The 12,918-nt window shown below is 30.4% G+C and overlaps 1 protein-coding gene across 1 annotated transcript in view; it reads left to right on the forward strand.

Annotated features, from left to right (window-relative positions):
• The window catches only part of LOC117176117 (E3 ubiquitin-protein ligase MYCBP2), a 608,404-nt gene that overhangs the window by 26,946 nt on the left and 568,540 nt on the right, over positions 1 to 12,918 (forward strand). Inside the window, exons 17-23 of the mRNA XM_033366175.1 lie at positions 1,844 to 1,971; positions 2,072 to 2,298; positions 2,378 to 2,558; positions 2,640 to 2,829; positions 2,931 to 3,065; positions 3,140 to 3,282; positions 5,898 to 6,533. Of these exons, the coding sequence (XP_033222066.1) occupies positions 1,844 to 1,971; positions 2,072 to 2,298; positions 2,378 to 2,558; positions 2,640 to 2,829; positions 2,931 to 3,065; positions 3,140 to 3,282; positions 5,898 to 6,533 (1,640 nt within the window). The remainder of the gene's footprint in view (positions 1 to 1,843; positions 1,972 to 2,071; positions 2,299 to 2,377; positions 2,559 to 2,639; positions 2,830 to 2,930; positions 3,066 to 3,139; positions 3,283 to 5,897; positions 6,534 to 12,918) is intronic.

The following is a 12,918-nucleotide window of genomic DNA, read 5'->3' on the forward strand; positions in this document are numbered from 1 at the left end:
TATATTTATGAGGTCTAAAATACAAACAATAGTAAGTCCTAAATTCAGGGTATCTGGCGACTTGTAAATTCATGAAAACTTGGAAAAGTCCTTGATTTTCGCTCATGGTTCTCGAATTTATATTACCTTAATTTAATGATAAAAAATAGGGTTTTAAACTTGTCTAAACTTTGAACTTGGTCATGTTTCATGTATATAATTCATAACATAATATTTGGATGTTGTTAGTGATTTTCCACCGTAATAAAATGAACAATCTATTATTAAAGAAGTGTGTTTTTCTAGTTTTAATCGACAATAACAAATTAGAAATGAAATAAAAAATTCTGAAAATATGTCAGAAATAAATCACTGATGAGTGCCCATAATCGTGTACGAAAATTCTGATTCAATGATGAATTGATTTCAATTTTTTTTAATCCTGAAGCAAATTTCACCAACAAAATCCAAATATTAATTTAACTGAGGGTCGATACAATTCCTATCATAAGCATTATGAGTCATATCTCTGCTATTTTTTATTTGATTTCTAATTTTTTGTTTAGTTTAAAACCCACTTTTTTTAACAATAGATTGTTCATATTATAACCATGAAAAATCACGAAGCTACAATTGAAAATATTTCAAATTTTCTCCTTTGCCCCTCATTTTTTTTTTATCTTTAACAACAATTTAACGACATTTGTTTCAATATAATAATTTTTGTGGTTAATATATTGAAAGTCAGGAAATTTTATTGGTCAAGGAAAGTCAGGAATTTAAAAAAAAATCTTGCAAATGTTAGGGAATTTCTGTAAGAGGTATTTTAAATAAGCTGTCGAGGATTATAGTTTTGAAAACGTTGTACGTATTGTGATTTGAAATTGTTCTATTCCGTTTATGAAAGATTAAACGTTAAAAATGACACAAGATTAAGATTCCGATCTTTGAATATTAATGGTTAGGGAAAAAGAAAAATTGTTAATGGAAAAGTTAGGAAATTTTGAAAGTGAAGTTTTCTGACACTCTGATAATTGTTTTTACTTATTTATTTGTCTTGTATTTATATTTCTTTTTTTTAATTGCTTCCTCTTAACGATGAAATTTTTGGTTAAGAATTTTATTATTTTATTGCGAATTCAATGATTTTGTTAAAATATGATCCTGTTTGGTAGAACTTTCAATTACTTGGTTGAAGATTAAGCCAATTTCTTAAAAAAGAATCATGTTTTTTGTTGACAACATTTTTTTTGACTAACAAATTATTTTTTTAACTGAAAATGTAACTACTCGTTTTTGGTTGAATGTTGATTTTTAAAATTGAAAATTCAACTACACGTGTGCAAGTTGGACAACCTTGTTAAATTTTGTTTTGTCTGAAGTCTTCTGTTAAGAATATAATTATTATGTTGAAAGTTAATATATGTTTACATATTTTTCACCATCAGAACTGACTTGAGTATTGCTTTAGCAAGCAATGAGCGAACATGTCATGTCAGCTTTCTTTGTAGTTAGGAATGCAGCTGATAAAATAGCTTAAAATTGTTGTTAAATTTCAAGAATAAAGTCAGACCATAAAATCAGATATTTGAGCGTGTATGAGAAAATTTGCATATGACACTTTTTTATTACCACTAGATCTACAATTTATACTGAATTTCTTTAAAAGTATTTTTTCATCGAAAAAGGGCTTCTGGAGAAACGTATATTTGATTCTGAAAAACTTGGAAAAGTCCTGGAATTTTTTTAAGATACTCTAGACAGCCTGTAAATTAAGTGATAATCTTGAATCTCTCCGAAATGTACATACTTCATGTATTTAATCCTCGCCGAAAATTGTACTAACTATATTTTATTAATGCAGGTCATGGAGGAGGTTGGGGATATTCCGGCCATTCGATCGAAGCTATCAGATTTATGGCGGATACTGATATTCTTTTAGGTGGATACGGTTTGTTTGGGGGTCGAGGGGAATATACCGCAAAAATAAAGGCAATTAATAATTAAATAATAATAATAATAAAATTAATTACACAGTAATTACAATCATTCTGATGGAAAGATGCTAAATAATTTGGTGTATTATCAACAGCTCTTTGATATCGGAATGGATGGAGGTGATCAGGAAAACGACGGCGAACTCTTGGCCGAAACCGAAGAAATTCCATACGAGTGCGGACCAAGACAAAAGTATTCAATTTTGTTTGATGAGCCCATATCTTTGCAAGCAAACAGATGGTACGTGGCGTGGGCAAGAGTCAGTGGTCCTTCAAGCGACTGCGGTTCTGGTGGACAGGCGATGGTTACGGCTGAGGATCAGTAAGTTGTATCCTTCTATATTCTTCCTACTAAATTTGCTTTTATTACTGTTTAGCACCTTCATTTTAATATTTTTCAGAGTACTCTTTTATTTTAAATCGTCCAAGAGATCCAACAATGGAACAGACGTTAATGCTGGTCAAATACCGCAATTGCTTTACCGGATAATCACTCCTGAAAATCAAAGCCCGAACAGGCAAAGAGATCAGATTGAACCTGTTTACATACTTAGGAAAGAATTTAGCAGAACCGTTACTAAGGTGGAATATATTTAAAGTTCATTTGTTTTCTAGTAATTGATAAGTTAGGGATATATAAGTGTTTATTGTGTTATGTTTTAGGAGTGCTTCCAGTCGTTAATATCACTTTTACAATGGAGCTGGAATACGTTGAAAGCCGATTTATCTGACCCGTCGGTGCTCGTAGCTTCTTCCACTCATACTATTTTAGAATTGGAAAAACTAGTTTACATCAGCAAAGCTAGTTTGAGGTTACTCAGGACATATACCAATGAGATTTATCCCAATTTAGGTGCGTCTTCGTGACTTATATATGTTTTTTAAAATTTCAATCATAACATTCTTTTAGAATGCAACTATTTAAAAAAATATTATATTATATTTTATGTACAGTTGTTAAAAAGACACCAGCAGAGTCCGTGCGACTGGCAGAATGCATAGGAGAAGTAAGAGCTCTACTTCGTCAAATTCTTTCGGATTCCTTACCCGTTACCATGAAAAGCAAGGGCAAGACGCGTTCTAATAAAAGTAAGTATCAAGTACTGATTGCCATACTTACAAAAAGTTATTACAATTGTATAATACATTTTTCAAATCCCTAGGCTCTAATCTGCTTTTCACCAAAATGACAAGCAAAATATTGGATGAGAGCCACAAGACATTTGTAGCGTGTTACCATGCTTTTTATCCAACGGCCTATCTCAAGTGGACCTCCTTATGTGAACTTTTATCAGAAATCGATAAGGTATCGTGAATTACACTACGAAATATAAAATAATTATATGATGTGAACGAATGATTGACCACTAGACTTTTGAGTGTACACCATATTTCAAGCTTTTCAAATATTTCACAACAATTTGAAACATTTCAAAGATTCCAAAAGATTTTTCAAGCGATTTAAGATATTTCAAAATAATTCAGAAGATTTAAAAGATTTCGCAAAGATTTGTATGATTTCAATGATTTTACAAATATTCCAGAAATTTTACAAACATTTCAATGATGTCGAAAAGATTAAAAAACATTATAAAGATTACATCAATATTCTAAACATTTCAAAGGCTTCAAACTATTTTAGAAGATTCCACAAATATTCAAATATTTCGAAGATTTATATAGATTACACAAAGATTTAACGAATTCCTCCAATGATTCAATGATTTGACATAGGTTTAAAATTTTTTACAAAAATGTCAAAGTTTACGCAAAGGTTTCAGAAAGATTTCGAAGATTTTACAAAGGTTTTGAAAGGTTTTACAAATATTTCAATTTTCTTAAAATGTTTCGAATAATTTCAAAACTATTTCAAATGTTTTAGAGGCTTCTATGGTTTCAAAAGATTTCAATAAGTTACAAATATTTCAAACATTTTAAAAGGTTGCAAAGATATCAAATATACAAAATATTTCAAAATATTTCAGAAGATTTATAGAATTTCACATACATTTCAAAAGGTTTCAAAATATTTCGTAAAGATTTAAAAAGTTTCACAAACATTTTAAAGATTTCAAAGATTTCAATGATTTCAAAGGTTACAAAATATTTCAAAATATTACAAAAATTTCATAAGATTTCATTGATTTAAAAAATATTTCGTAAATATTTGAATGATTTCGCAAAGATATCTCAAAGCTTTAAATAGATTTGTAAGGTTTTACAAATATTCTAAAGATTTCAAAGTTTTAAGATTCAAAAACATTTCAAATATTTCAGAAGATTTTAAAGATTTCACAAATATTTAAATGGTAATAAAAGTTTCACAAATGTTTCCAAGATTTCAATGATTTCACAAAGATTTAGAAATCTCACAGATTTGAAAGAATTCGCAGAGATTGACAATACTTCAGACAGATTTTAGAGATTTCATAAAAATTTCAATGGATTTAAATGATTTCACAGATATTCCAAAACTTTCACAAAGATTGAAAAGATTATGCAAAGATTTCAAAGACTTCAGAAAGATTGTAAAGATTTCACAAAGATTTAAAAATAATGAAAGATTTCAATATTTTCACAACAATTAAAACAATTATGCAAAGACTGCAAAGACTTTAAAAAGATTTAAATGATTTTACAAAGCTTTCGAAACAATTTAAATATGTCAACGATTTCGCAAAGGTTCTGAAAATTTCAAAATTTTTCAAGATTTAAAAGTTTTTCAGAAGGTTTCAGAGATTTAAAGAAGTTTTCACAAATATTTCGATGTTTTCAAACAGATTTCTCAAACATTTAAAAATATTTTTGAAAGATTTCAAATGTTTGAAAATATTTCAAAGATTTGGATGATTTTAGAAGCGTTAAAAAATATTTCACTGATTACAAAAATTTCACAAACCTTTCAAAGATTTGAATACTTTCACAAAGATGTAGAAAATCTTACAAAGATTTCAAAGATTACGCAACGATTGCAAAAACATCAGAAAGATTTCAATAATTTGATAAAGATTCCAAAGTTTGCTAAAGATTTCAAAGATTCCAAACTAATTCATAGGTCTTCAAAATATTTAAATGATTTCTCAAATGTTTTTATACTTCCATAAAGTTTCTCAAATGTTTAAAAAGATTTTTGGAAGATTCTAAAAGATTTTAAAGATTTTAAAACATTTCAGAAGAGTTCAGAGGTTTAAAGAGATTCCATAAAGATTCCTCAAAGATTAAAAAAAATATATTTAAAGCTTTCAAAGGTTTTAAAGATTCCAAGAGACTTCAAATGTTCCAAAATATCTTAAAAGTTTTTAAATAATTTTAAAGATTTGGATGATTTCAGAAGCTTTAACAAATATTTTAATGATCACAAGAATTTCGAAAACGTTTCGAAGATTTCAATGATTTCACAAAAATTAAATAATCTCGAAAGGAGTTCAAAGATTATGCTACGGTTGCAAATACATCAGAAAGATTTTTACAAAGATTCCGAAGGAATTCAATGGCTTTAAAAATATTTTAATGATTTCACAAAGGTTTTTCAAAGATTTAAAAAGATTTTAAAACATTTCAGAGATTTAAAAAGAGTTCTCAGAGATTTAAAACATTTGTCAAGATTTCAGAAGATTTCAACCATTCCAAAAGACTTCAAATGTTTCCAAATATTTTAGAAGATTTAAAATAATTTCAAAGATTTCAAAGATTATGCAAAGATTGCAAATACTTTAGAACAATTTCAAAGATTTCACAAAGGTTACAAAGGTGGTAAAAGATTTAAAAAATTCTAAACAAATGTAAAGTCTTTCAAAATATTAAAAAAATTTCACAAACATTTCAATACCTTTTGCTAACTTGTATGTATGATTAAATTAATGTTAAAAGTGGTAAACCCCTCGTGTGTGAATGCTGCTGATGAATTGTATGTTTCAACAGGAACAAGGAACAACTTCCAAAGATCGTCTCCTCTCTGCGGTCCTTGCTTCACTCTGCAACTCAACTGTACGTCTGCGTACTACATTTCCAATCATGAACAACGTCATGGACAGTAGCGATAGCATAAAAAGACAATTAAGCCCGTCTGATAACGCTGGCTTGTTAATGATGAACTCTACCGAATCCCATCACTACCCTATTCTCGTCGAGCAAATAAGTTACAAATCTCAGGTCGAAAGTACAGGAAAGGAAACTCTGAATTGGTCCTTTCGCGAGGTTCTCGATAGACTTTTGGATCTTACCTTGGTCCCAGTCAAGAAGAATCTCTGCAAAGAAAGCTGCCAATCGCTGCCGGATTTGGTACTTCATTGTTGTTACCTTCTGGCAAGAGTGATCGCCGAATTGGCAGCTCAATCCAACGGAACCGAGGATGATCTGCAAGCAGCATGTGGTCGTCTCCTGTACACAACTCCTTCAAGATTTACCAGAGTTAATCAGACCAGGTCCTGGAACACGGGAAATGGTTCGCCTGATGCAATTTGCTTCTCAGTTGACAGACCTGGAATCGCTATTGCCGGTGTTGGTGTTTATGGTGGAGTTGGAGTTTACGATTACGAATTAGAATTGCTCGACGATGTAAGTAACATTTTTTTAAATGTTAAATATAAATTTTAAGAAGTTTAGTTCAGGATATATTAATGTTTAAATTACTTTTTAACGTCCAACATTGAAATTCTTGAAAATTTATTAAAAAAAACGGATTTTCGCGATCAAATTTGTCAAACACATTCTTACATATATCCATTTAAATTAGAAGAATCAAAATAAAGTTAGCATAATGACTTTGGATTTCAAATTTTTTGTGTATAAGAATTTTTCTAATTTCTATGGGCCAACTTCAGTTCTATTGTCTTTACGTACATAAAGCCAATAAAGCCATTAAAATTTAAAAACATTCACTTTTATTTTTTAATTGGTAGAAGCGATTCAACAATTCAAGAACTTTCTAAGATGTAAAATATTAATAATATATTTTTTAATCTTCTCCGGGATAAAGTATTCAAACCACATTTTCTTTCACCAATGTGAAGACGTGTTTTTATTATTAAAATGCAATTATTGTAAATCATGCAATATACAACTCTATTAGAAAAAATGCTAAAAACACCATATTTTTCACTACAAATTATTTAAAATTATAAATTTTTAAACTGAACAAATTTGATACAAGTAATTAAATTCATGAAATTATTTTTCCGATAAAATTAACGAACATTTGAAACTTCAAATTACGATTTTATGGATGGCATTTTTTCATTTGATAAGAAACTGTTTAAATTCCACCACAATAATTATTAATTTAATTGAATAATAATGTTTGGATTTAAAAATAGCATATTATTGTGCACAATATTCAGTTGAGGTTCCTAAAGTACCTTATTTTCAAGATTTGTTCCCTATGGTACCCTATGTGCAACCCGTAATGGAACTTTCGAGAAATGCATAATATGATCGAAGGTTCGAAGAGACAGGGATTTTAAGAAAAAATACAAGAATTACGTTTTAGTTACTTTTCTAAGATAAAACCACTGTCTCGTACTCTGGAAGAGCCTCGGCGGCCCATGCGATGAACACTAGCCTCGCAAGGGAAGTTGTTCATCTCCGGAGAGTCCTGGGACCGGTACCTCTAAAGAAAAAGGTTCTCTAAGTACTTAAACCTTGGCTCTTGGTGGTTCGGAACCTACCTTAAACTTTAGGTCCCTCTCCCACCACCAAGCATGTGTGTAAGGGGTGTGTAAAGGAATAGGAAAGAAGGTACAAAAAAAATGTAACGCCATAGCGGACACATTAGAAGCTTTCATTCCAACTATAGTTTTTTTTCTTTCAATAAATAATTCATAGGTTAATCAATATTCAATATATATTCTATACCTATTTCTGAATTTTCTTGAATTATTTTTAAATATTTTAGGGTATTTTTCAAGATTCCGAGAAATTTATAATATATTTCAATAATTTGAAGGGATATTTAAATTTGTTTAATTCTTCGGAATTCTTTTGAATTTTTTTATATACTTGCATTTTTCTAAATTTCCTCAATTCTATTTAATTCCATGAACTTTTTTAATTGAAAAAAATTTATTTAATTAATTTTGAAGTCTTTTAACCTCACCTTGAATTCTTAGGCATTTCATCAAATTCTTTTGAATTCCCATGAATTTTTCAAGCGTCTTTTCAAAGTTACTGAATTCAATGAAATTATTTCATATTTTTAAATTGTTTTCAATTAATTATTTTTTTCAATGCATCCTGATCTTTTTAGGAATTTTATCGAATTCTTCTTCTTACCTCAAATGCCTCTAAATTCAACCTCTATATACATTATAAATTCATACCTCTAAGTTTACAGAAATCAATGGAATTTTTTTTATGATAAACATTTTTTTTCAATTTGTTTGAATTATTTTAAATGTAACTTCAATCGATTTGAATTCTTATGAATTGATTCTGAATTTGTTACCATTTGAGCACGAGAAATGTACTCAAGACTATGACAAAAAGTATCTTTTGGTCCCTACATTTTATCTCATTGAGACTGAGAGGCTTGCACTTGGACTTGCTTTTTCGAAACGTAATAAGCATACGTTTTAAATAATATATCTTTCAAATGCTGCATAAAATTCTGAAAAGCTTAGTGCTATCAACATTTTTTTTAATACTTCATTTTTGAGAAATGAAATGTCACATCCTGGAAAACGCTCAATCAATCTCAATACTTAAAATTTACGAAAAGCAGTAGCTAGTCGAAACCAAATTTCACTAAAAAAATATAATTTTGCTTAAAATATAAACCCTACAAAATTTTAATGAATAATGTCATTGAAGTACATGAAAGTGAGATGTTTTCAAGGATAACCTCAAATTTTTTTGTATTTCATGTCACCGTTCTCATGTCGACTTTTGGCTCATTCACACTGTCAGTTTGCAAATCCTGGTTGAAGTGAAATTCCAGGCAACATGTTTACTGTTTCCGTTTTCAATAGCTAGCGTCATTTTTTAGTGTCCTTTCATTTAACTGTGAAAACAAAAATATCACAGCCACTCACAAAAAAAAATATGGCAGGCACTTTTTGGAAAAATTCATCGGATTCGCTTGAAACTCGTTACTCGTGGGTTTTCGGGGTCGCTAATTACGAATCTAATATTATGTTTTCAAAATTCAAAATGGCGGACACTTTTTGGAAAAATTCATCAGATTCGCTTGAAACTCGTTACTCGGGGGGTTTCGGGGTCGCTGGTTATGAATTTAAAGTGCTCTAATTCCAATTTCCAATTCACCTGGAATTATCCTATATCTTGTGTGTGTCTGCAGCCAGGGCACCTCCCCGTGGTGACGGTGGACAACGGAGAAAATCCGTGAACCGGCTAAGTCCCTGGGTCACGGCTTTGATGCCGTCATGGCAGACACACGTAGGAAACGTGTTAGGATGCAAGGTTTCGAATCCCCAGTATCCGCGGCTGGTCAGGGTGAGAAAGCGGGCTCGCAGTCGTCATCATGCAACAGCAGCTCTACATTGGTTGGTGACTTGGCTAATGTAGAGTACAATGCGACAAGAAGAAATAACAATCCATCTCAGGAGTGTGATAGCAATCGTGATGTGTTTTGTTACATTTGCTGTATGTGCGAAGTTAATTCGATGCGAAAGAAAATAGATGATGACCGTTAAATAGATAGTTGAACCGTTGGAAAAGAGATAAAAATGAAACTAAATTTTCTAGTCCAGCAGAATGGAACAACCCTCTTCGTGAAGAAGATTATTTTTTTTTTTGTTTGAATAAAGTGAGTAAGAATTACACTGTTAAGAATAAACACAATATAGAGTACAAAACAGTGACATCAGTAAAGGCTACAATTTTATGCAACAAATAGAAAAAAGAAACTGATTTTGAGAATATTAACGAAATCGGACGTACCGAAATGATGGAAGTTGATGAATATGAGTCTGAGTCTGAGAACGAATATATTGATAGCGAAAATCACTTTTCTCTAAATACTAAAAAATCAGCTCCTAAGTTAGTTTCACAACCTAAATTGAACGATCTCATAAAGTATTTGGGCTTGCCAAAAGACACTGCAGAGTTCTTAGCTTCGTTTATGAAAACGAGAAATTTCCTAGAACCTAGCACAAAAGTCTCAGTGTATCGAAATCGAGACGTAGACTTTCGGCAATATTTTTCTAAAGAGGAGGATTTGGTAGCTCACTGGACTGTAATAAATGAAAATTATGAAGCAATGGTAATACTTTTGAATAAAATCGGCTACGAGCAACAGAGATGGCAGATCTGTGGAGATTTGAAAATTATAACCATATTACTCGGGCAACAGTCTCGTTTCACGAAGTACCCCTGCTATTTATGTTTATGGGATAGTAGAGACAGAGAGCATCATTACAAGGTAAGAAATTGGTCAACTCGAAAGTCTCTCAAACCTGGATAGGTTTTATAAAAGCTCTCGATAAGAACGGTAAATGTTTCAAATATTTGCAAAAGGTTTTCCCTAAACTTTCTGATGCCAAAATTAAAGAGGGGGTGTTTGATGGTCCTCAAATTCTGAAACTGTTCAGGGATGATTAGTTTATCAAGACGATGAATGCTAAGGAGAAAGCAGCCTGGATTAGTTTTCGAGCAGTTGCCGAAAACTTCCTAGGAAACAGAAAAAGTCCACAATACAAAGAACTAGTTGACAGGATGACCACGGACTATAAAAAACTAGGATGCTTGATTAACTTGAAGCTGCATTTTCTGCATTCTCATCTTGATAAATTTCCGGAAAACCTGGGGCAAAATCCAATCATGCAACCTCCTCGCGGTGTACATCGGGTAAGGCCAATGCCGACGGTCCATTTTTTAGTAAAATGAACGTGAACAAATAGAAATTTAGACTTCTTGAGGTTATGGCAAAATCCTGAAGTAATGGGGTTAAATGGGCCTCGAATTCGTAATTGGAAATTGGAATTAGAGCACTTTAAATTCATAACCAGCAACCCCGAAAATCCCCAAGTAACGAGTTTCAAGCGAATCTGAGAATTTTTCCAAAAAGTGTCCGCCATATTGGTTTTTTGAGGTTATGTCAAAATCCTGATGGGGTCAAATGGATCCCGGATTCGGATTCAGCGACCCCAAAAACGTATAGTAAATATAGTCAGACCTCCAGGTCAGAACTTTTTTTTATGTGGCTGTGTATTTGAAATTATGCAAGAACCCCATTATAAATTTATATTAAAAACAACAATATGAAATAAACATTCCAGTTTTTAATATGTGGCATGTATTTTATTAGCTATTGTTTAAAAGAATATATTTTCTTAATAATTTCATGAATTTAACACCTTGGAATAAATTTGTTGAGTTTCAAAATGTACCGTTTGAAATTTTTATAATTTGTTAGCCATGCTAACATTTAAAATATTTTTTCAATCGAGTGAGACCTTTATAACCATTTAAACGGTCCAAAATGAAGGCTAAGTTCGTTAACCAGATATTTACAACTAAAATTAAAAAATGTAGAGCATTTCCAAAATTTGAAACATTTTTCTAAGAATAGAAAAAAAATTTTTTTTCTGATAGGTTAGGAAATTTTATTCAAGCTTTCAGTAGATGTCAAATATATTTCAAAACTATCTCAGTTAAATCACAAAATTAAAAAAGTTAGAGCTTTTCCAAAATTTGAAACAAAATTTTTTAAAGAATTTTGAAAAACTTCTTTAATGTATTTGGCACGCGACAAAAAGGCTTGCAAATGATGCTCATGACATTTTTAACTTGGATAAAAATGTTAAAAGTTATATGCTGTTCAATATTTTTAAAAACTTCGAAAAATGAAAAAACTTTTTTTTATACATTAAAAAATATCAACCCAAAAATGTTTTTAAAAGGTCCGTAAAGCATTGTTTTTAATAGATTTTAATAATATTTACAAATTGCCTTGATGCATTTCTTCAATTGGACACAAATTTAAAATGTTCTAACTAAAGTTGGTTCAGCCCAACCTTGGTCGCATGTTTCTTGATTGTAAGAAATTTCTCTCTTACGTTTGAGCTTGAATAATTTTATAAAAAAGGCAAAGAATTTATTGTAAAATATTCTTTTCTACTATTTTAAGGTATGCTTTAAATGATGAAATGGTTTAAAAGACGGCAAATATTGATTTTCAATTAATAATTAACAAATTAAAAAAAATACTTTTTAAGCAATTTTTTTCCATAAAAAAATAGAGGGGGAAGGATTTTTTTTACCGTCGCTAATATGCACAAAAGTGCATAAAAGTGCACAATATGTCTGAACTTCTTTAATCCGTTGAGTTTTTTCATCTACGATTTTTGTAAACAAAATGGCGGCCAAAAACGGAAATCAAAAATTTTTTATTTCGTTTTATCGTTATTTTAGGTGATTTTTTCGCTAAAATCATATAAATATTAAATTATTTCAGTAAAAAGATATTTGAATAGTTTAGTTTTAAAATAAAATAAAAATATTTAGTGTTAAATAGGTAAAATCATGATATTAAGATGATAAAAAATCATTTTATTGCTATTTAACATCATTTTCACACCAAAATCCAAAGTGAGTGAAATATCGTTTCCGCTCAGCATCCACCACCTCGCAGTACCACAGGTGGTGGATGCTAAGCGGGTATAAATGAAAGTTATGCAGAGATGTAAGCGCGAGAGGATATAAGAGGATATAAGTGAGAGAGGATATAACCGCAGTTCCACAGTACTTCAATTATTATGGTTCAACTTCAGTGTTACACATCAGAGTCATATAAAATAGTATATCAGTAAACATTAACTTTTAATTTTATAAAAATAATAGCAGTGAATCACTCAATCTTTGGAGAAAACGATATTTCACTCACTGCATTGGATTTTGGTGTGAAGATGACGTAAAATAACCATAAAATGATTTTTTATAATCTTAATATCATGGTTTTACCTATTTAACACTAAATATTTTTATT

The sequence above is a fragment of the Belonocnema kinseyi genome, chromosome 7, assembly GCF_010883055.1.
Source record: "Belonocnema kinseyi isolate 2016_QV_RU_SX_M_011 chromosome 7, B_treatae_v1, whole genome shotgun sequence".
Taxonomy (NCBI): Eukaryota; Metazoa; Arthropoda; class Insecta; order Hymenoptera; family Cynipidae; genus Belonocnema; species Belonocnema kinseyi.